This window comes from Candidozyma duobushaemuli (genome assembly GCF_002926085.2).
Source record: "Candidozyma duobushaemuli strain B09383 chromosome Unknown B_B09383, whole genome shotgun sequence".
Lineage (NCBI taxonomy): Eukaryota > Fungi > Ascomycota > Pichiomycetes > Serinales > Metschnikowiaceae > Candidozyma > Candidozyma duobushaemuli.
In genome coordinates, this window is record NW_020289895.1 from 202803 (window position 1) to 224021 (window position 21219).

A 21219-nucleotide genomic window follows, 5' to 3' on the forward strand; every position below is an offset into this window, starting at 1 on the left:
CCTACAGCCTAGGAATGACCTACCAAACTACCCCTTGTCATGTGAGAAATCTATTATTCCGTACCCGGTTTCATTGTGGCTAGCGACGCTGCCCTAGCTGGCGATGTTGAGCTCCTTCACCTTCCCAAGGATGTCGTCGAGCCGCTTTTCCAATTTCCCGCTTTTGAAGTCTGCACGGGTCTTGGCGTCCACATGCTTTTGTACCTCATTCAAATGCCTGTGGTTTTCACTGAAGTAGCGTAGTTGCAACTTCACGAATGCTTCGAACAGCGGATTGAGGTATGAAATCCTGAGGTCCATCAACCTGGGAAGCTCAGACTTCAACTGACCATTGAGTCGCTCGTAGACTTCCTCTGCCAGAGCAAGTTGAGCTGTGGCATCTTTCAATTTGATCTCCAGCGCAGGCTCGGCGTCAGGATTGTCAGAGAGCTTCCGAACTTTGTTCCGAAGCGAGTCGTAGTCTAATTTTTTGTGGGCCCGCTTCTTGATGGCCTCATTCATGTCCACATAGTAGGAATTAAACCGATCAATTGGATTTAGCACCGTCTGCAAAAATGGTTGGCCCAAACCCTCGAGCGTCTCCGCCGAAATGGACCGAGTGGCTTCATTGTACTCTTTAGCAATGCTTTCTGCTTCATTATCCTGACCGTAGAAGCCAGCAAGAACGTCACTGACATTCAGCTGGGCTGTAGACAACGAAGCGAGCGTTTCCTTATAACGCCGAAGTTCCTTGTATAATTTCTCCGATGACTTTTCCATTGCTCGGTAGCGCTTCTCCTCATAGTCAAACTCCAAGTCGACAGTTTCGTCAATTTGGCCTGCTTTGAGCAACACTTGGTTGCCTGCTCTATTGATGGCTTTCTTGAAGCCAGACCAAGACATTTCGTAGGTGGAGTTGATGCAAATTGATAAAAGATGGGTTTTGTACTCGGAAAGGTTAGCTTCCGGAGACCCCATGGTGAGTGTTGCGTATGTGTGCAGTACGATCACCATTCAGACACACCTGAGACATGGCTGCGAAACCTCTATGACTTGTCTGTATCAGCGGGCAGGTGCATGATTTGCGTAACAAATTTACCCGAATAACGAGTAATACAGGCCACGGTGAGCACGTCGTTACGAATGGACGTGGTCATCAAATGGTTGAGAATCACGTGGTTGGGAATCAGTTGGTGCAAGGCCTCCGCGTTGGAAGCATAGTAAGAGCTATCGGCACGACGTAAGGCAGGTCTTTTTGCCACTTGATTAGAGCTGGAACTGGAGTTTGATGGATCCAGACCCCAACTTGGGGAATATTATGAGCATGGTTTTGCTGAAAATTTGACAGCATCTTATTCAAAAGCACATTGTTGAGGTGCGCTGGGAGCTGAGGTGGCTCTGGCAACTCGTAGTCGGGTGCCTTGTTTTTGAAGTAATCGTAGTTGACAAACATTTCGGGAATATCGCTCAGGTACTCGTAGGCACCGGTGTGGCTATGGTCGTTTAAGAATGAGAGCCGCTCATTATAGGACTCGTATTTATCAGACTCATCGATGTGCTCAACGTGCTCAAAATTGGCCGTATCCTTCGCCTCTTTGGAAACCTTTGCTAGGAACAGGTTCAGCTTCTGTTGAATCACAAAAGTGTCATGCTGGCCAGCCACCTGAATGATGTTAGCGTCATAAGGTGTCAGAGCATTACGGCTCTGGTTCTTCTGGGAGTGATTAAAGAGCCTTTGAGGGTCCAAAATTTCGAACCAATTGAACAAGATACCTTCCTGATCCGTGGCCGTAGGCAAAGATTCAGATACCCTGTACTCGCTGTTGACGATATAGAGCAACTTGTGCACACCCAAGGGCAAACTGATGGTGGCCGAGAACTCGTTGGGCTGTGCCGCCAGCGGCTTGAGCTTGATGACATCACGCCAATTAGAGAAAGACCCGATGATGGAGATCTTGTTGATGTTCTCGCGGGCAGCATTCACCCACTTGATCTCCACAGGAACAAGCTTACCCGAGGACAGGTTGCCATATTCGCCAGCGAAGTTGTGGCCCAAAGGGTCATGAGCAGGAGATCTTGTCAGAGACCTTCCCAGGGTGACACTTTGCATGGAGTCTGCACGGCTGAACGCAGGCAGTTGCGTACCCCCAAGACGCTGTGGAGGTCTGAAACCATAGCGTGCGGCAGCTGGTGCAGCCAATTTCGTGAAGTCTACTTTCAGCAAATCACTAGCACTGGCCCCTGTTTTCGAAGACTTCTCCAGAGTATCAACATCCATTCGTTCGCCGTCATCCAGGCCCTCGAAAACCAGACCTTCATTGCCCAGTCCCTCGTAACCCAGACCTTCATATCCGCTGGCTATACTATTCACCTCGCTAGGGTCTTTCCTCACGTAGTACTGGTTTTGGTTCTGGACAGCATTGGGACGCCATCCGGGCCGGTTCAGTGCATCCAGCTCCGAGTCCGAACCCTCATTGGTTGGAATGATGTTTCGCTGGACATCTCCATTATCAGTGCCTAGAAGGCCATCACTCAACTCATTAAACTCGTCCTCGATCAAGTCGTTTGTAAAGTGCTTGTTGGGCTCCAGGTCGTCGGCCAGGTGCAGGTGACCACTGGACGAGGCCTGTTCTTGTTTCTGTCTTTTGACTTCGTGAAGAATCAAATCGCTGAACTCTTCCTCTAGAATTTGATGGGCATTGTTCTGCGATTGGGACAGTTTGCGTACGCTGCTATTCCGCACAGCTGCAGCGGACTTACGCGTCGACGACGTGTTGTTTCCCATTCTTCTGGCAAAACTCTAGTGAGACGTATTGGACAAGATAGATAGGGTTTTTAGCAACTGCGATCGTGGGGCCAGTGGGTGTGTTATGTGCAGGACGAAAGATATAATGCCACTGTTGGGCCTATATTCGAGCTGCTGGTACTACCGTAGGTGTTGGGATGTGTTCTGCCGGACCGACAAAGTAACATTTTGAAGGGCGTTGCCACCTATCATGCTTGGAACACAAGATAGACTTGGACAGTGTATGCAGTATAGACCCACCAACCACCCGTAGACGGTGTCTGGAGGCCCAAATCCCACTTCAAACAAGACTGTGATGTCATAGACGGCCAGGATATATAGAGTATTCTTCATCTGTGAATTGAGTAGCACTACCATACTTTTAAAGGTGTTCCTGGTGAGTCTAAGTGTTCGACCAACTTTCCCAAATAGCTATGGGTAACATCTTACACTGTCAAAAGTTAAGCAACCTGAAAAACCTTCGAAGTAATAAATGAATCATTCACTCTCGGACCGGGCAATTGTGGCTGAAGTGGTATGTGCTAGTCTGTGCAGGAGCCGTAAAACAGACCCTACGAGCTCGATTGCTGGTTTCTCTCAACATAGTTAACACACTGAGCTCCTCTATCAAATGAATGCCCAAGACAAAAAAGTTGCTTGAAATAAGGCAACGCCAGCGTAGAATGGGATTGTCCCTCTGACTCCGAAGTGGCAGGTACTACCTGCAGTACATTTGTTCACCCTGGATATGAGGTGGGAAGCCGGTTTAGAGCTTCTACTAGTGTACACAGTTCCTGACTACCTGAGGCATGAAACGCCCGAATCGGCCTTAGACGTTCAAAGCAGCCGCACGGATTTCCGTGCTGGCTGTTTTTTTGTTTTTCAATGTTGGCTCCCAATGTGGTATGTTGGGGCGCATGCAGGAAATGGACAAGGACCCTGCTAAGCACCGAGAGGCGGGCTGCAACAGGTTTAGAACTTCAGCAGGATGCAATATTGTCTCTTTGTTGTTGGAGGTTTAAACACAGCCCGAAATGAGTCAATTTTGTATGACTCTGATGACTACCATTGTACAGGTATGCCCTGCAGCAACGATCTGCTACCGAAACCGGCTAGTTTGAATGTCTGAAAGATTAGTGCTCCAGTAGCGCTCAGCTTTGTGTGCTGAATCGAGGCATGTACTGCAGGCCCGAGGCGCCGAGGGGCCAATGAGATCGACAGAACGGCTTTTTTTTGGAATACAATAAACGGTGATCTTGAAGACTAAAAAGAAATGACGCGAAGGCAGATCTCTAGCTTTTGGGTTTTTGATTGTGGCGGGCGTCAGTGTGCGTATCTTTGCGATTGTTGAAAAGCTTGGGCTCACGACTGTACGATTAGCCTGGCTGCGAAAATCGTGGAGCCTCACAATAATACCCATTGATGGAAAATCCGATTATCGTGATTTTGGTGGGGGTTCGTGAGATTTGAAAAATGGCGGCAATGTGAAGGGTGGATCTACAAACCAGGCGGAAGAATGATGGGCTAGTTGAAAGAGGGATTTTCGGGGTTTTCCGACCCACTGGATGCCCAGTCATTTTGTGACCGCGCTGTCTATCAAAGTCGAGCTTCGTGAGTTCATCGGATTTATCAAAAGGGTCCCTGAGTGCTTTGTTCTAGAAGATTTACTTCGCTATTGTTCTTCCCCTCAATGGCGTTTGCAAATCAAAGCGCCCATGAGTAAGACGGTCAACGTGCCCTAGGATGGGCAGGGAGCATACTTTCATGGAGTTGAATTTTCAGAGACTGTACTTTTGGTCCTGTCTACTCTGTAGACCTCTCAGTCGCAGCGCTACATAATGTAGTCACCAGTTTAAGCACCCACTATGGAGTGTCTCGTTTTAATTTAACAATTGTTAAAGTTTATAACGAGGGACATAAATTCGCCAAACTGGATTTCTTGAACATCGTAGGAAACTACGACCACACCCTCACACCCTATGACCACCCATCGGAGCCTCATCGAACTCACCTATACCGCGCGCATACATCAACATCAACACCACAACTACAACTACATCTACATCCAAACTCCAAACCACGCCATGGTGGCAGCGACATACGACACGCGACCGCGTGAAGAGCGTGACTACCGTGAAATATATGGCGATCTTGATGAAACACAGCGGCTTGGCGTGGTGGTGGTGGAACAGCCTCCTGCAGAAACAGCTCCTCCAGCACCACTTCCACTTGCAAGACCGGTATTTGTGAGAAGAGAACGCAAGGCACCGGTTTCTCGAATGTCAAAAGCGCTTATAGAGCATGGGTTTCGAGCTTCCCGTGGAGCTGGTCCGGTCAGGTCCCATTATCTAAGACAAAACTGGCCCAGCGACAATCACAGCAGCGAGGCCTTAGAGAAGAAGGATGCAGACAGCGGAAAGCAGAAAGCGGCCTCAAGGGAACCTCCCAAGAATACCTTTGAATTTGACAAAAAGTTCTTGAGTCGCCGACAGGTTCGCTACGATCTAGACGAACAGGACGAGCAGTTCCTCAACTGGCGCAACGGCCGCCTGACGGCGCGCATTAACCTCTCGCGTGAGGCCCTAGAACTTGCTATCACGGTGCTTGAAGAGGAATGGCACCGCCTTGAAGTGCGGATGGGTGGCATGGGCGGTGATCTTGACGAAGACGAGGCAGAGCTTGATGAAAGTTTTGACAAGTACGGCAACGACGACGGCATTGCGGGGGCTGCTTCCATTCTGGAGCAGCGTTGTGCCGTGTGTAACGACCTGGAGGGCCACAACGGCAACGCCATCGTCTTCTGTGACGGTTGCAACATCGCAGTACATCAAGAGTGCTACGGAATTGCGTTTATTCCCGAGGGCCAGTGGTTCTGTCGCCGCTGCATGCTCGTCAGAGGTCACAGCGATTGCAGCTTCTGTCCTTCTCGCCTGGGTGCTTTCAAGCAATTGGACAATGGCTTGTGGAGCCATGTTGTCTGTGCGCTTTGGATTCCAGAGGTGTATTTCGCCAACCAAATCTACATGGAGCCTATTGAGGGCGTGGGAGCGGTTCCAAAGACGCGATGGAAATTGGTGTGTTACATTTGCAAACAGAGAGTGGGCGCTTGCATCCAATGCACAAACCGACTGTGTTTCCAGGCGTACCATGTCACCTGCGCCAAAAGAGCAGGGCTATACATGGCAATGGAAAAGGGCGTTCACGGAGCGCTTGCTCTGAAAGCCACACTTACATCATACTGCCACCGCCATTGCCCGCCTGAATGGAGCGCTGAAGCAGTGGTGGTCGGTATTGCAAAGACCCGTCGGTTTTACCGCGATAGATTACTCGCGAGTGAAGAAAAGCACCGCTTGGCTTCTCGCAGGCGTCACGAAAACAGCCTCAGTGCTCTTCGCTGGAAGACGGAGCACAATACCCCCATAGCGCCCAAGTGCTTTGCTCAAATGATCTATGAATTGTTGCTAGCGTTGAAGGTGGACATTCCTGAAAACTCGCTTCTACGAGGACTCGGCAATGCAAACGATGTACCCAGACTGGAGGTACTTGCAGACATGCACCATGCTAGCGCAGAATTGTGTAAGTACTGGTGCCTCAAGCGAGAGGCCAAGAGGGGACCCTTGGTTCGTCCCAGTGCACACAAGCTGATGCTTGTAGCCCAGGCAGCACAGCTTTACGACTCTGCAGCCGCCCAGGAGGCGCTTGCGTCGCTACACGAGAAGATCGAGTTTGGCCACACTTTGGTAGGGGATTTGGCCAAGATTACCGAAATGGCACTGCTTACACAACGCCGACAACAATTGGCACTTGAACGTCTGCTTTTGGGCTTGTCGGCGTACGACGCCGCCTACTTTCCTTTGTGCACATTGGCTGCGAAACACTTGGCCTTGATGTCTGAAAAGCTTGATCCCACGAGGGCCTTGACTAATTACAAGCCGCGCGAAGGGCCCAGCTTTGCCGATGTCTTGCGCAAGACAAGGCGATTCGAGTACACTACTGTAGAGGAGATCTCGGCAGACGTAGCGGCGTTGGTGGACGTGAGAGCAGGAGGAGCGTTGGGGAGAGCAGCGGCAAAATGGCTGGCATACTGGCAGAGCCACCGTGGAGAATTTGAGGCTGCGGCGGCGGTGGATTTGAGTAAAATTCCGTTTGTTGAAGTGAAGGGCGGTGAACTTCGATTGAAGGAGCACGACGCTGGCGCCGTGCTTTCTGAAGAGGGCTTGAGTGAGGTTGAGGACGTCACGGAGGAGCCGGCAAACAAGACAGCGTTCAAGGCATTTTTGAAAGCCTGACTACGGTTTAGCACGATAGACCAAAAACGGGATTAGGCGTCAAGCATGTATGAAGCGAGTCTGCGGCTAGAAGCCTAAATCATTAGCATAATTGGAGGGCTGTGGGATCGCACATAGATTGTGATCTGAGCGTCTGGAATTTTTCAAATTGCAATGACCGATCGCTTCACTGGGGGGCACCCAGCGACAGGAGGGTTCTCTAGGAATGTTCCATGGCAGGGTTCGTATTCCTTACTGTTTACAGCAAAGCGATAAGCCTGTGTCTCAGTCAATAAGCCCGGGAGCTTCCTACGCACTGCGGCAATGTGGGCTTTCCAACCTTAAAGCTTAATATGCCGACCGAAGATAGCCTAGGCAGGGTGCATTGGCGAGAGAAAATATTTCCATACTGTGAAAAATAAATTGTGGAAGCAGTTCCAGGTAGCCGACGTACCCCGAGTCAGACAATCTAGAGCAGCATGGATTAGTCAACGCAGCGCGAGATCTTCGAGAGGGCCCTGCTTTATCGGGACCACCAGTGAGCACGCTTAAAACAGATCGAAGCAAATAACACAAGAACATGTGAGGCAGCAAAGGTAACAAAGCACATTCAAACAAACCTTAAATCAAGGAGCCCGTGATCAAGTGTCCCGGCAGCACCTCAGCCCTCTTGGCTGCAAACCGAGCGGGAATGTTTGACTTCTCTGGGCAGCGGGGCAGGTGCAGAGAAGAGAAATTTTTCCACGGTGCCAAGGTGAGGATAGCAGGACGTAGCTGTGGATCATGAATCAGGGCTTGGACCAGCGAAGGTATCCAGCGAGGCGAGTGCATTTACGACCGTGTTTGATCGACCGCACCCTGGCGGCCGTTGCAGTGGTAGAGGCGGTGGTAGAGGCGGTGTTTCTGAGGAAGACGATTGTCGAGTAGAGGAGGGTAGCCGAATGCGGAACTTGCAATGGCCAGGCCCGGCGCGAGATGGAGATCTGGCGAGATCTGATAGGAAGCGAAAGCAGATTTTTGAGATAGTGCTGGAGGGCCCGCGACTGGCCAATTGCCAAAGCAAGGGTTAAGACAAGAAAGCACCGAGGCAAGAAGTGGCAACAGACGGTGGTGCCGAGCCCAGGACTGTAAGCGAACCTCCACCAAACCCTGTTTAGCCAGTGCATGCGATCGTTATGCCAGTGTATGCGTTGGGTGCAAATGCACCAAAGTGTATCTTAGACGCACTAGCTACGTCCGGATGTGTCCCCGGATCTTCAGGGCCCAGAGACGCTGCATTGGCGGTTTTGCAGAGCAATGCAGCGGTCGCCAGGCTGAGGAGCGAAGCATGGAGGTGGCGAGAAAGAAAGAAGATTGGAACGTTTGACAAATTGTCATTTTCGTCGGTGTGTGTCCAAATTAAGGCTTCGGTGGGCCACCCGGATTGGGCGCCAGGCAGCCTGCGTACACCGGGGACAATAGGTTGCCAGGCGGAGGGCGACAGGGCACGCAGGCGATCAGAGCGATCTCAGGCAGCGATCTTCAGGGTTTGTGCGGGAGGAAGATCGGGGAGGCAGGGAAGGGGAGGCAGGGAAGAAATTGGTAAAAAAAGCGAAGGAAGGGTGGCTTCCAGGGCAGAACGAGCAAGGCGCCCGCGGACGCAGGGAAGGAACAACGGGAGGAAAGGAGAGGATGGGGGGATGAATGGGAGAGGCGTGGAACGGTGTGGGGAGGTTGCAGCGGTGCAAATCAGGGTGCCGCAGGGGAAGAGATTATGAAGGCAGAACGAGTTCGCTGCCAAAAATAAAAAAATGCACAAGATGCAAAAAACGTGGGAAATGTAGAAAATGTCGAAAAGCAGAAACCGCGGCAGAGGTTGACAGGACGGTCTGTGGGGAAGCGGCTGGCGTGCACCGTTGGGTTTTCCCAAAGCAGGCAAGTGTACGATTCTGCGCGAGTAGGTATAGCCGGTGCAGCGTAGCGGTGGAGGAGGAGGAGCCAGGAAAACAGAGAAAAGCGGAATCACAGCGAGGAGAAGGCAAGCCACAGAGGCCCAACAGCCTACCTGTGCAACGTATGCTATACGTTTGGATGATCGATGCGGACCGATCGCTCGCGATCTGAAGCGGTGGTAAGCCAAGAGGGAGCCCAAGGGAGGGAGCCCAAGGGAGGGAGCCCAAGGGAGGGAGCCCAAGTCTGGGTCTCTTAGAAAAAGCATTGAGCTTTGGGTGGATAATGGGAGCAGAGGCCCGCGCGAGTCGAGATAGGAAAGGAACGAGCGACGCCGATGCTGCTGCTGCTGCGGTGCTGCGGTGCTAGTGCTGCGATAGACCACACACGCAAGTTACACAAAGCACACGCACGATTGCAGGCAAGAGGCTTCCGTGTAAAACCAGTTTCAGCGGCAACGACCGCGAGGTTGCCGCCGGGCGGCTATCGTGGGAGGCTCTGCAAGCGAACCACGCAAGGCGGTGTGTTTCGCAGCCAACCCGCCAGAAAAACCACCCTTGTCGAAGCGTCACACTGGCTTATGCGCCGCGGACAGTGCCGAGGCAAGGCAAATCCAGAGAACAACGACGGCGCAGGCAGTAGGGCAGAGGCAGGCAGCGAGGCTGGAGCGACAGCGGGCTAAGTGTAGCCGCTCGGGCACAATGCGGGCTGCGCATTGTGAGCCTCTGACGTAAACAAAGAGCAAATCGCACGGGGGACTTAAAAGGGAGGGTTTCGCTGGGTGGGATCCTCAGGAAAGGTATGTATTGTGGCCAGGTGACCCAGGGCACCTGTTGAGCAGAAGATGTTGGAGGTTGCGGAGTGGCGGTTCTGGGGTGGCTGTCTGAAGGCCAAGGCTGGGTGGAAGTGTTTTTTGGAGCCCGGGTGAGTGGTGCTCCAGAAGGAAAGTGCTCCGAAGGAAAGTGCTCCAGAAGGAAACTGCTCCAGATGGTAAGTGCTCCAGATGGTAAGTGCTCCTGTGGTGCTCTCCGCGGAGGCGTTTTTTGGCAGACCGTTAGGGGCGCCAAGAGCGCGGTGGGGGCACCAAGGTTCATTTGCAGATGTCCTCGCCACACGGCAGGCGTGCTGGCGCCCGCCGAGCAAAGATAACTCTTGCCGGAGCGCAGCTGCACCTGCGACGCAGCGGACTCGCGGCGGGCCATGTGAAGAGCGCCGGGTGCAGTTTTTCCGGCTTTTGGCAGCTGCTTCTTTCAAGCGCCCGCCTTTCCTGTCCTTCCCTTGTCGGGCCTTTCCCAGCGCTTTCTGCCACTTTTCGTCTTTGTGGGCCCGTCTTGGCTCACGCACCGCGCCAGGTACCGCCAGGAACACCCAACCAGTGCAGTCCATCGCGCCCGGCATCGGGCCCACACAGTCGCACCGCGACCTCCCTGCGCAGTGCCAGCAACAATCTCGGCAGCGATCCACCAGTGGAGACCCGGATCCCAGGATCCCAGGGCAGAGACAATGCGATTGTACAATCCGGGAATGGGAGCCCTTTTTTTTTTTTTTTTTTTTTGTTTTTGCCTGTTTTACAAGATCTTTGTGGCACACCAACTCGCTTCGTCAAGTCACCCCCGGCTCAAGCGTCCTCCCGCGCCGTTCCTGCTTTCTCTTCCTTCACTGGCAGGCCATTCGTCAAGTGCCTCCACCGCCTGCCTGGTGCCTGGTTTTAGCCGCTGAACTGCGCGCCTGCCCTCCAGCTGGGACCTTGTCGACACCGCCTGCCTGCCTGCCTACCTGCCTGTTTTTCCGCTCCTGCTGCCTCCAAGCTGCTGTGCTTTTTTCCCCCCGTCCTACTAACAATGCAGCATTACCTGGTTCTCTGAGCCTGATCCTCCAAATATATCCGCTCTTCTTTTCCCACTCCGTCTACTTCCCTCCCGCATCCTCAGGCCACATTCCACCGGCCACCAATCATCGTCATCCAGCCTCCCGGCTCCTCCTCATCCCGCCGTCGGCCTCTCTGGCATCCGCCATGACTAAAAAACTCCACATGATTGTCGACATCGGCATCGACAACTCGGGCAAAAAAATGTTCCAGGTCCACGAGACCTCCAAGTCCGTCCGCAACGGCATGCCCACCTCCTCCCAGTTTGCCGACTCTGCCGTGGACGCCAAACCCAGAATGCGTGTTTCCACAAGCTCGTCTGCCATAGAAACCTCCCTGGTGCCGTCCTTCGGCCCGCCTCGAAGCGACTCCGCTGACATGTCCTACATCACCACGCCCACCAGCGCCACCTCTCTGACCCACGGCGAAGAGAAGGATATCTGGTGTTCTGACGTGCAGCAGGCGTTTGAAGAGGTGCTCGCTATCGTGCCGAAAAAGGGCCTCAACAAGATAAAAATCGGCGGCCGCTCCTGTGGCCGTAACGAGTTGATCTCGGATTACATCATGGCCAAAACAGGCAAGTACAGATCCAGAAAGCAGGTGTCCAGTCATATCCAGGTGATAAAGAACATGGGTCTGCGCAAGGAGCTTATAGCCTTGATCAACGACGGACCGCAGTTCGGCTCCGACGAGGAGGCCGAGCTCAACAACAAGCGTTTCGAGGAGATTTTTGCCAAAATCAACTTGAACAAGTCCCTCGGTGTCGTGCCCACTGACGGTAAGGGCGAAAGGCGCCATTCCACCGGCATTTCCTCTACGCCCAAGAGAAAGCGTCTCAATACAGAGCTCGTGTCGATCAGAAACATCAGCTTCTCCATAGACAGCGGCATGCCAGGCAGTAATAGCGTTCTCACGTTCCAGGACGACCTGCCCGTGAAGCTGTTGACGCTCAAGGAGGACGCCAACTTTGCATCGAGATTCCCCGGTTTGGAGGAGTTCGCCAGCACAAACGTGCCCATTCTTCATAACATGATCCGTCTTCTCAACCCGGCCAACGTGCCCATGGATTTTTCCGTCGATAGAGACCTCAAAACAAACTACATGCTTGAATTTGCAACCGTGCCCCAAGCTGGACTCTGCAGCTTCACCCTGGTCTATTCCTTCGGCACTGAGGTGCTCAAGGTCAACGAGGACAACTTCCTTCCCAACACCAACCAGCCATTCCTACTTAAATTCTGGAAGTGCTTTTTCTACCAGTTGTTGCAGCAGCCCACATCCTTGGACGCTGCCTTCAAGGGCATCACCGTCAAACAGGTCATCTACGAGCGTCACGACGGCTCCACGAGTCTAGTGCCCAAAACTCGTATAAAGGCTGTTTTGCTTTGGGAGTTTTCAAAAGTTAAAACGTGGGGTGAAGCCGTTTCCACCACATCCAGGCTCTTCCTTCCGCCCTCGCTTCAGACGCCTATCGACCTAAGCGATGCCGTTACTCAGCCTCCAAACCCAGTGAAGCAGGAGTACGTATTTTCACCAAACCAGGTACCTCCTGTCAAGCAGGAACCCCAAGACCCGATGACCGGTTTTTACCAGGCTCCATATTTCCCACAAACGCCTACAAATTTCCACACGCCGCCTCCTTCTGGCCATGGCTTCCATCCTTCGGTAAATGTGGATTTGGCATCGGTGAGAAACCTACCTGGTGAGGACCCGCTCGGTTATTTCCCGCCCTCTACAGAGTTCCCATGAGGGAAGAGTGAGTTTCCTTCATTTATATTGTGTTTTATTTCATTGTTTGGTGGTGACTTTAACATGCTTGACGGTTCCATCCGTGTAAAGCATCAATTATGCGATCTTTTCATTTAGTGGGTTGTGGCCCACTGTCAGTCATTCGTTTACAGCGACACGTTACGTAATTCATTTCAGGAATTTTAATGCCCTAATTATTGTAAGAGATCTTCGTGGCAATCAGCGTATAAAATAAAAGTTGTTAGAAAGTGTTGTAATACTTACGACTAAACAAATTAGAATTGCTCATTAATTCTACTATCCTCCTTGTAACAATGTCATTTCTCCATATTCCTAGCTAGCCATTCACAAGGCCTAGTAATTTTCGTAACCCACGTCTTCAAGACGCTCGGCCTTGCCCAAAACTTCCTCCTCCATGTTGTTCATGTACTGGCTCATCTCGTCCAACCACTTGTAATCGTAAGCACCCAAAATACGGATCGCCAACAATGCAGCATTGGTACTGTTATTGATCGCCACAGTAGCCACAGGGATGCCTCTGGGCATCTGCACAATCGAGTGCAAAGAGTCCACTCCGTCAAGGGTGGAGCCCTTAACAGGAACACCAATCACAGGCAATGGGGTCATGGCAGCCACCATACCTGGCAAATGGGCAGCACCACCAGCACCGGCAATAATCGCCTTGATACCCCTGCCGGCTGCCTCAATGGCGAATTTGGACATTCTGTGCGGAGTACGGTGGGCAGAAACAATGGTAACCTCGAAGGGAACGCCAAACTTCTTCAAGATATTAGCCCCGACAGACATGACAGGCAAGTCCGAGTCGGAGCCCATGATGATCGACACCAAGGGCTTCTCCTGTGGCTCAGCCTCTTTAGGAAGGGAGGAAGACTCGCCCATGATGAACCTGAGTTTGTTCTCGGCTTCAGCCATAGAGGAACCAACGACGTTGATGTGACCCATCTTACGCTGGGGCTTACTCTCCTTGCCGTACAAATACACAGATGCGTTGGGGGTTTCGATAGCTCTGCGGCAGACTGCCAACTCGCCGTTCTTCTTCTTGTCACCAAGCACATTGAGCATAATGGCATTCGTGTTGGTGGTAGCAAAATTTGAGAAGCCCTTGGGCAAAGGCAAGCCAGCCACGGCTCTGACGTGAGCCTCGAACTGGGAGGTAACGCAGGCGTCAATGGTGTAGTGGCCAGAATTGTGGGGTCTAGGTGCGATCTCGTTGATCAAAAGCTCGTGGTTAGGCAACAAGAACATCTCCACACCGAAGATGCCGCAACCAGGGAACGACTTGACGGCATTCTGGGCCAAAATAGAAGCCTTCTTTTGCAAAGTGTCCAGTATACGGGCTGGGGCGTACACAAGGTGGCAGATGTTGTCCTTGTGGTGAGTCTCCACGGTAGGGTAAGCAAAGACCTCGCCTTCAATCAGCCTGACGACCATGACGGCCAATTCATTGGTGAAGGGACACCACTTTTCGGCGTACAAAGGTCTGTTGGCCAAGAACTCAAGAGCCTCGGGAATAGACTCCTTCGTCTTCACCACAAAGTTTCCTCTACCATCGTAGGCCATAGTTCTCGACTTCAACATGAAAGGGAAACCAAACTTCTGGCCAATAGCAGCAAGCGCCTCTTCAGAGTTCTCCTCAACAGCCACAGACTCCACCACATCCACGCCGTGCTGTTGCAAATGGGTCTTCTGGAGGTACTTGTCCTGGATCAATCTGATGGTCTCAGGGAAAGGGTAGATGGGAACACCCAACTTCTTCTCCACCGACTTGAGCGCCTCCACGTCCACGTGCTCAATCTCAATTGTTAAAAGGTCACACTTCTTCGCCAACTGAGTGATGGCTTCGACGTCCTTGAAAGAGCCATCCACATGGGAGTCCAAAGCGTTGATCTGTTTGGCGGGCGAACCTGCGGCGTCAAGTACCACAGTTTTGATGTTGAGCCTATGAGCGGCCTCCACCACCATACGGCCCAACTGGCCGCCGCCGAGAATGCCTATAGTCTTGCTGTCCATGAAGAAGGTGTAGTTGAAGATGCGATGCGATCAGAGTCAGCGGTGCAGGCGATAAGCGATAGACAGAAAACGGCCATCTAGGAGAGAATGTGGTGAAAGGGGTAAAATGATGATGTAATTGGTGGATATAGTGATTATAAGGAGAAAAGAAATGAAACTCTCTACTTTTGGCTGGTTGGAATGGATGTGGTGGGGATAAGTTGTGGGGTCTGAATTATGGGCTGCGAAATTAGATAGAGGTTAGGTGATAAATGGAGTGCTAGGTGGCTGAACTAAGACACGATTTGAAATGAACAATGATATGGATGGAATTAGGAGTGTCTCTAATTGACAAAAAGCGATTGTATAAAAATGTGTATTGGTAGCTTCGGTGTAAAGTAGGTATGACCCCACTGGAGAGTACTTCTGCACGCTAGCTTCATTATTCTGATAAGTCTTGCAGAAGTTTTAAGAGAGGAGCCATTCGGAAGTAAAAGCTATATTAAACGGAGGCTTCACTATCTCTAGGGCTACCTCTGATCTTGCTCAACCGATGTAGATCGAGAGTCGCTGAATTTCAGTCCTCATCACCAAACTGCAAGGTTGCTATAGCCGAAATGCCATCAAATTAGTCGGTGAAAAGAGTCTATCGTCTAGACAGTCAAACAGTTTGCTTCTCTTCCACAGATGCACCATCTCAGGGTTCAACCTTCTCACCACATCCACCTTCCGTATCTACATCCTTCGTATCCATTTCCGTATGACTGTATTCGGCATCTCTCATCAGCTCATGCCCGATGAGCCAGCCGTGTTTATAACCATCTCAAATCCCTGAGAATTTCTGATCTAGGCGGTGTTGCCTATGCTTCCACCGTACTAGCACCAAAACATTAGAACTTCGTGTGGCCACGCTTCTTCAAACCACGCTTTCTGATTCTGCTGGTGTTCTTCAAACCAGAGGTGCTGATTTTCTTCAAGTCCTCCTTGGGCTTCTCGGGCTTCTCCTCCTCGTCCTCCATGGCATCCTCGTTTTTTTGTTTCTGCTTCTCCTGAGCAGCCTGGGCCCTGGCGGCAAGCCTGGCTGTTCTTTCGTTGACGAAATCGGTGAATTCACCCTTCCGCTTGACCGACTTGGCCCTCAACTTCAGCTTGCTTCTCAAAGATTTGGCCATTGCAAAGAAGTAGTATCTTAGTACATGCGATGAGCTTCGCGCAGGTTTTCGCAGCCACCCAGGCACCAAGAGCTTCAGGCGATATTGCCTGGGGTAGAACAGAAAAAGAAAAAATACCATTTTCCTTGAATTTATGGATTCTTTGCTTTGCGAAAACCATTTTTAACTTTATAACTACTGCTATCTGTAGCACGCTACTATAGGCCCACTGAGGTACCGTAGAGACATAACGGGATTCTCAGCATGCTCTTTAAAGTCACCATCTCGATCAATGCTTTCAATTCCCATCAATGCCTCAAAGTCTCATTGATCCATGGATTCTCAGGAGAGCCATTGAAGACAAGCTTACCATGTCTTACAGGGCATCTATCCACCCTAATTGCAGCAAAGCCTGGATATCATCTTGTTGTCTTTGAAAAGTCTGGACTACAAGCGTTCTAGATCTCCTTCTCCTATTCTTGTTCAGGTTACGGTACCTCTGGGTCTGATACTTGGCTAGTAATCCTCAATGACCCCCCACTTCTCGATATTGAACGCCCTCACAATGGCACCACCGCTTCATTGTATGGATGTAACTAAAAAATACAGTTATGTATCTACACAATGGTGTGCTATTCAATAGGAATTGCGCTCCGAGTCAATTAACCCCACAATTCAAACACACTGAACTTTTCAAAAGTGGACCCTTCGAAAATCGTGTTCATCAGAAATTCCAATTGTGCCCGGGAACAGATCCCATTCTTCACACTCTCTTCTCAGGTTTGACCAGCTTATCTCAGGCTTGCGACGTAGCCTACGCTTTCTATCAAAACAGTTCGTTTTTTGCCCCTTTTTAAACAGTATCCTACACAAGACGCCAAAAGTGGACAAGCGTATGAACTAAGTCAGACAAAGATGAACCAGGATGCAGCAGAAATAATGCTTATTCTTCTAACCTCGAGACTCGCTTCACTACATTGAACGGCGAGGCTTTGACAGCAGCACCATAGCAGACTATTGGAAACAAACAAACTCCTTAACCTTTGAAATTACTCAATTGAGAAAAATGTAAAGAGCCTAGTAGACACTGTGAGTTTGGGGACTTGAAGCTTGATCAGCTTTTTGCAATACCATATCACGTGCTCGATATTAGGGCTTGCGCCCTTCATGTTTGAGACCCGTGCACCCGTGATTCCTTGAGAACTCTCTGCAGCACCGCGAGTAAGGCTCTTCCCCCATACCGTTACTAGTGAGGGAGGGTTGGGACTGCACACAGTTGCTCGCTTTTGCCCTCACAAAAAAACCTCTATTGAAAATTTTCTTGCTCCCTTTTTTATCTTCTAAAGTCAGCTTATCGAAATGTACGTTCCTTGAATGCCCAAGCGGCCTGCTGCCAGAGCGACGATCCAAAACCACAAAGATAGGGGATTCCGGTGATGTCGAAATTGCCCTGCTAGTCCAAGTCAATCCAGAGACAATCCCCTTGAATTCATCGATCCAACGACAACTAAAGATCGTCCAAATTCAAAACAATTACTAACAACCAGGCCTAACCTCAGAACTCAGAAGAGACTTGCTGCCAGCGTTGTCGGTGTTGGTAAGAGAAAGATTTGGTTGGACCCTAATGAGACCACCGAATTGGCCTCTGCCAACTCTCGTGCTGCCATCAGAAAGCTTTACAAGAACGGTACTATCGTGAAGAAGCCCGTTACTGCTCACTCCAGAGCCTCTGCCAGAATCATGGCTGAGTCCAAGAGAAACGGTAGACACATGGGTCTCGGTAAGAGAAAGGGTACCAAGAACGCCCGTATGCCAACCCAGGTGTTGTGGATGAGAAGATTGAGAGTGTTGAGAAGATTGTTGGCTAAGTACAGAGACTCTGGTAAGATCGACAGACACTTGTACCACCACTTGTACTTGGCTGCTAAGGGTAACGCTTTCAAGCACAAGAGAGCTTTGGTTGAGCACGTTATCCAGGCTAAGGCTGAGGCTGCTCGTGAGAAGTCTTTGAAGGCCGAGGCCGAGGCCAGAAGATTGAGAAACAAGGCTGCCAGAGAGAGAAGAGCCCAGAGAGTCGAGGAGAAGAGACAGGCCTTCTTGAACGACGCTTAAATCCATTTCACAATCATATAGCTTTTGTATCTTCAAGACCCGGTGGCACATTAATCACACGACCTTATCGACTACATTGTAGAAATTATTAAGTGTATATTAGTCTATGCATAACGGCATGTGCCTTAAAGTCGTCTTCCTGGAACAAGGCAAAAGACGATGGTTAAAATTGCAGTGAACAAAAGAATGAGCGCAAGCACCCACACTGACCGCTTCACGAGTAGACGATGTATGAAGCGGTCGTTCACCTTGATAAATGTTTTCTTCGGTATAAAAGATTCACTGTGACCCACCAAAGCTAGTAGCGGATCGAGTCTGTACACGGAAGATACGAGGCAGTAGAAGCCAATGAGGAACGAAATAACAATCACAGCCCTGTAACCTTTCGACAAATCCAAAAAGATCAAGGTGAATGCGATCCAGAATGATGCAAATATGAAGAAAAACCCGATAACAATACGGGCGTTGATGGAGCGGTTAACGTTTTTGATGGCCACAAAGTTGAGGAAGTTGGGCAAGTAATGGTTTTCAATAACATTGAAGACGTAACGCTTAACGGCATTGAAAACGTCTGGGTCGTCTCTGCCCTCGACTTCGATGGCGTTAATGATGTAGTTGTTGAGTTTTGTGGGAAGGTTAAGGTTCTTTTCGGAGTCTTCAACGAAGTATTTGAGTAAAAGATTGTGGGAAGATTCACGCAAATTGTTACGAGTGATGAACGAGCCCAGACTGTGCTTCGAGTCTCTGATGATTTTTTCGAGCAAGGATGGGTTTATGGAAGAGCGCCGAAGGGCCGAATACGTCTTACCTCCATGTGCCTGAGTATTACCCGCAGACGGCAGCTGTGGGTAACCAAAGGAGGTATCGCTTTGTTGAGTTTGGTCGAAAGAGTCGTCTAAAAGTTTGGAGTTGGAGGAAACTCGTTTTTCAGTGAAACCGCCGTACAGAGCGTTGTCGACAATAGGGGAAGGTGGATTCACGCCGCCATCGTCCTGATACTTATCGATGAGTTCTTTGATCTTAGGATCCACGTCATTAAGGTTGATTTCTCCTCGAAGAAACTGCGAAAGTCTATTGGAATCGTTGTCCTCTAAGATGTGATCGTTGATGATGAGATCCAAAAGCATCGACAGCGAAACCGACTTGTGTTTGGAACCCTCAGTCAACGGAAAAGAATCTCTTTGTGGACTTCCCATGGCCAGGTTTCTGGGGCTATCGTGGCCCATCATTGGAGAACCACTGGCGTAATGGTTTGAGTTTCTCACTATCGACTCCCTTAAGCCCTTGACATAATGTTTGCAAAGGTTGAGATGGGCTATAAGGTCGAACCAAAAGTCCAAGAGGTCGACGTTGTTTTCAATGTATTGCATGTACAAGTAGAAAGTGTACAAGTTGACTGGCGATCTCGTCTTGTTCAGAAGGATCTCACCTAGCGTTGGAAGGCGGGACAAATGAACGGCATTATTGGTCTGGTTCAAATTATCCAAATTCGCCAAATAGTGGGTGTTGGGCTTGTCTGCCTGGAACTTCTCCGACATCCCTTCTTGCTGGCTTGGTGGTTGTAAGAATGAAGATGCTGGAGAATCGCGAGAGGTAAACATCGTGCTTGCCGGTGCAGGAGTGTACGGTAACGGGTTTGACGACAAGCTAGTGTGAATATCGAGGGGATGAACAGGGCAGCGACCAGAAATTTTTTAAAAAATTTAGAATAAGAAAAATGCAGATTGAGTATTGTTTGAGATGCCGGGGCTGGAGTGGCGTGGCGTGGCATCGTGGAATGATGGCTGCGAATCGCTAGATATCTGAGGGAGATCGTACGGTAGAAGTGTATAACTAGGGTCCACAATTGGTTGTGATTCAATACTCAACTGGCCGATTCTCGACCAAATTGCTTGAAGAGAACTGGCTACATTCATAATGGCATACCTCGATGAGGCGTGCGAGCTTTTCTTGGGCTTTCTTTGCAACGGTTCCTTTTGAGAACCGAAATAGCGATTCTTCGAAAAGCCAAATAGCAATTGTTGTTGGAGACGTTCAATTGATTTAGAAGGCAAATGTGTCCTAGGCCCAGGCCAGTTTTTGTCGACATCGGTGAAGTTGTTGGGTACTGTATACCATGCTACGCCAAACTTTGATGAAGGCTTATTTCCACGCGAGCTTCACCTCACTGCTTCAAGTCAGAATGTTCTGGAGGATCTCGTTAAAGGAACGTGTGTTGTGCCTCGCTTGATTTGACTCGCTTATCGCCTGCGTCGAAAAGAATGTGATGGTATGAATTTACGATGAATCTGCCCACTGCAGATTACGACGTTCTGAGGTATCGGCAATGGCGAAAATGAACCTTTTATCATACGAATTCATGTGTTGGTGTGAGTGTAGTTATGGTGGTATATTTAATCTTGGTGTGTAGATTTTGTTTTGGCTGCAAAATGTCGGTTCGCACGTATTTTCCAAAAGTTGGTGGTGAACTGCAGCGAAACGGTAAACTACAATCTACGAGAAAATCGAAGAAATTGGCGGAATTGATGCAAGTGAACTGATAAATCAACTTTCACGCAATGACGATTCAAACCCTTTCGTGAGCTTCTATAAATAGATGAAAGCAAAGCATATCTGACCAACGAACGAGGGTTCCTTGCTGTTGATGCCATCTCAATCGAGGCCATTCACCAACCACCAATATTTGACAAATACACCGATTATGGGCCGCTTCAACATCTCAGAAACGTAGACCCAGTGAAAATTTATCGCTCTTCACTATCCATACCCAAAGCATAATCGCGGGATTATGGGTCAAAGACCGACGCCGCATCACCCAAAGCCATTTCTCAGATTGACGTGCGTCACTTTTCCCCAAACCAAAAAAACCCCAAGCTTATGAGTCTCCTGGGGCCCAAGCCTGCAAATACAAAGCCTCGAAATCCAAACAAGGCTGAGATCTCCAGGCCGAACCCTCCAGGCTGAAACATCGTGGGGAAGGCAGCGAAACCGACGATCTCAGCTGATCTGACGTGACACCGCCAGAAATAAGTGATGCACAGGGCGCCAGATAATTTTCACCCACTTGCATTCACCGGGCCTGAGAAGCGAAGTACGAAAACGAAACACCGCCAGGTTACTCAAGATGCTCCATCGTCTCTCGTCCCTCTCGGCTATTGGCGCTTTGACAAACTTCACTGGCAGAATCTTAGACTAATCCCAATGGGGATACCTGGGACACCTGAGATTGCGAAGCCACTGTGCCCCACAAGTTTGTCAAAGTCCGACTGCCCAGGCGATCAGGCAGCAACGTTGCATTCAGCCCCTCCCTGCCCCTCCGTGTCACCCCAATTTCCACCAAATTTGTAAAGCCTCTCCGCTTCTGCCCCCAGG

At 50.2% G+C, this 21219-nt stretch overlaps 7 protein-coding genes across 7 annotated transcripts; 3 read left to right on the top strand and 4 right to left on the bottom strand. All coding sequences in view use genetic code 12, as the record gives it.

The window, feature by feature from the left end:
- Positions 1-93: 93 nt before the first annotated feature.
- RVS162 (Rvs162p) lies at positions 94-957 on the bottom strand (the record flags this gene model as incomplete). Its single annotated transcript, XM_025480144.1, has 1 exon — positions 94-957. The coding sequence occupies one exon, from the start codon at positions 955-957 to the stop codon at positions 94-96; it is 864 nt and encodes a 287-aa protein (XP_025334444.1).
- Positions 958-1025: 68 nt separating this feature from the next.
- Positions 1026-2764, bottom strand: KIS2 (Kis2p; the record flags this gene model as incomplete). The annotated part of the gene is made up of 2 exons (XM_025480145.1): positions 1026-1257; positions 1326-2764. 2 exons carry the CDS (start codon positions 2762-2764, stop codon positions 1026-1028), a joined length of 1671 nt encoding a protein of 556 aa, XP_025334445.1.
- Positions 2765-4848: 2084 nt separating this feature from the next.
- Positions 4849-7053, top strand: CXQ87_001611 (uncharacterized protein; the record flags this gene model as incomplete). Its single annotated transcript, XM_025480146.1, has 1 exon — positions 4849-7053. The coding sequence occupies one exon, from the start codon at positions 4849-4851 to the stop codon at positions 7051-7053; it is 2205 nt and encodes a 734-aa protein (XP_025334446.1).
- Positions 7054-10975: 3922 nt separating this feature from the next.
- On the top strand, positions 10976-12574 carry TEC1 (transcription factor TEC1; the record flags this gene model as incomplete). Its single annotated transcript, XM_025480147.1, has 1 exon — positions 10976-12574. The coding sequence occupies one exon, from the start codon at positions 10976-10978 to the stop codon at positions 12572-12574; it is 1599 nt and encodes a 532-aa protein (XP_025334447.1).
- A 354-nt stretch (positions 12575-12928) lies between these two features.
- On the bottom strand, positions 12929-14605 carry ADE2 (phosphoribosylaminoimidazole carboxylase; the record flags this gene model as incomplete). Its single annotated transcript, XM_025480148.1, has 1 exon — positions 12929-14605. One exon carries the CDS (start codon positions 14603-14605, stop codon positions 12929-12931), a length of 1677 nt encoding a protein of 558 aa, XP_025334448.1.
- Positions 14606-16046: 1441 nt separating this feature from the next.
- Positions 16047-17847, top strand: RPL19A (60S ribosomal protein eL19; the record flags this gene model as incomplete). Its single annotated transcript, XM_025480149.1, has 2 exons — positions 16047-16108; positions 17295-17847. The coding sequence occupies 2 exons, from the start codon at positions 16047-16049 to the stop codon at positions 17845-17847; spliced, it is 615 nt and encodes a 204-aa protein (XP_025334449.1).
- Positions 17848-17972: 125 nt separating this feature from the next.
- On the bottom strand, positions 17973-19385 carry RAX1 (Rax1p; the record flags this gene model as incomplete). The annotated part of the gene is made up of 1 exon (XM_025480150.1): positions 17973-19385. One exon carries the CDS (start codon positions 19383-19385, stop codon positions 17973-17975), a length of 1413 nt encoding a protein of 470 aa, XP_025334450.1.
- Positions 19386-21219: the final 1834 nt, after the last annotated feature.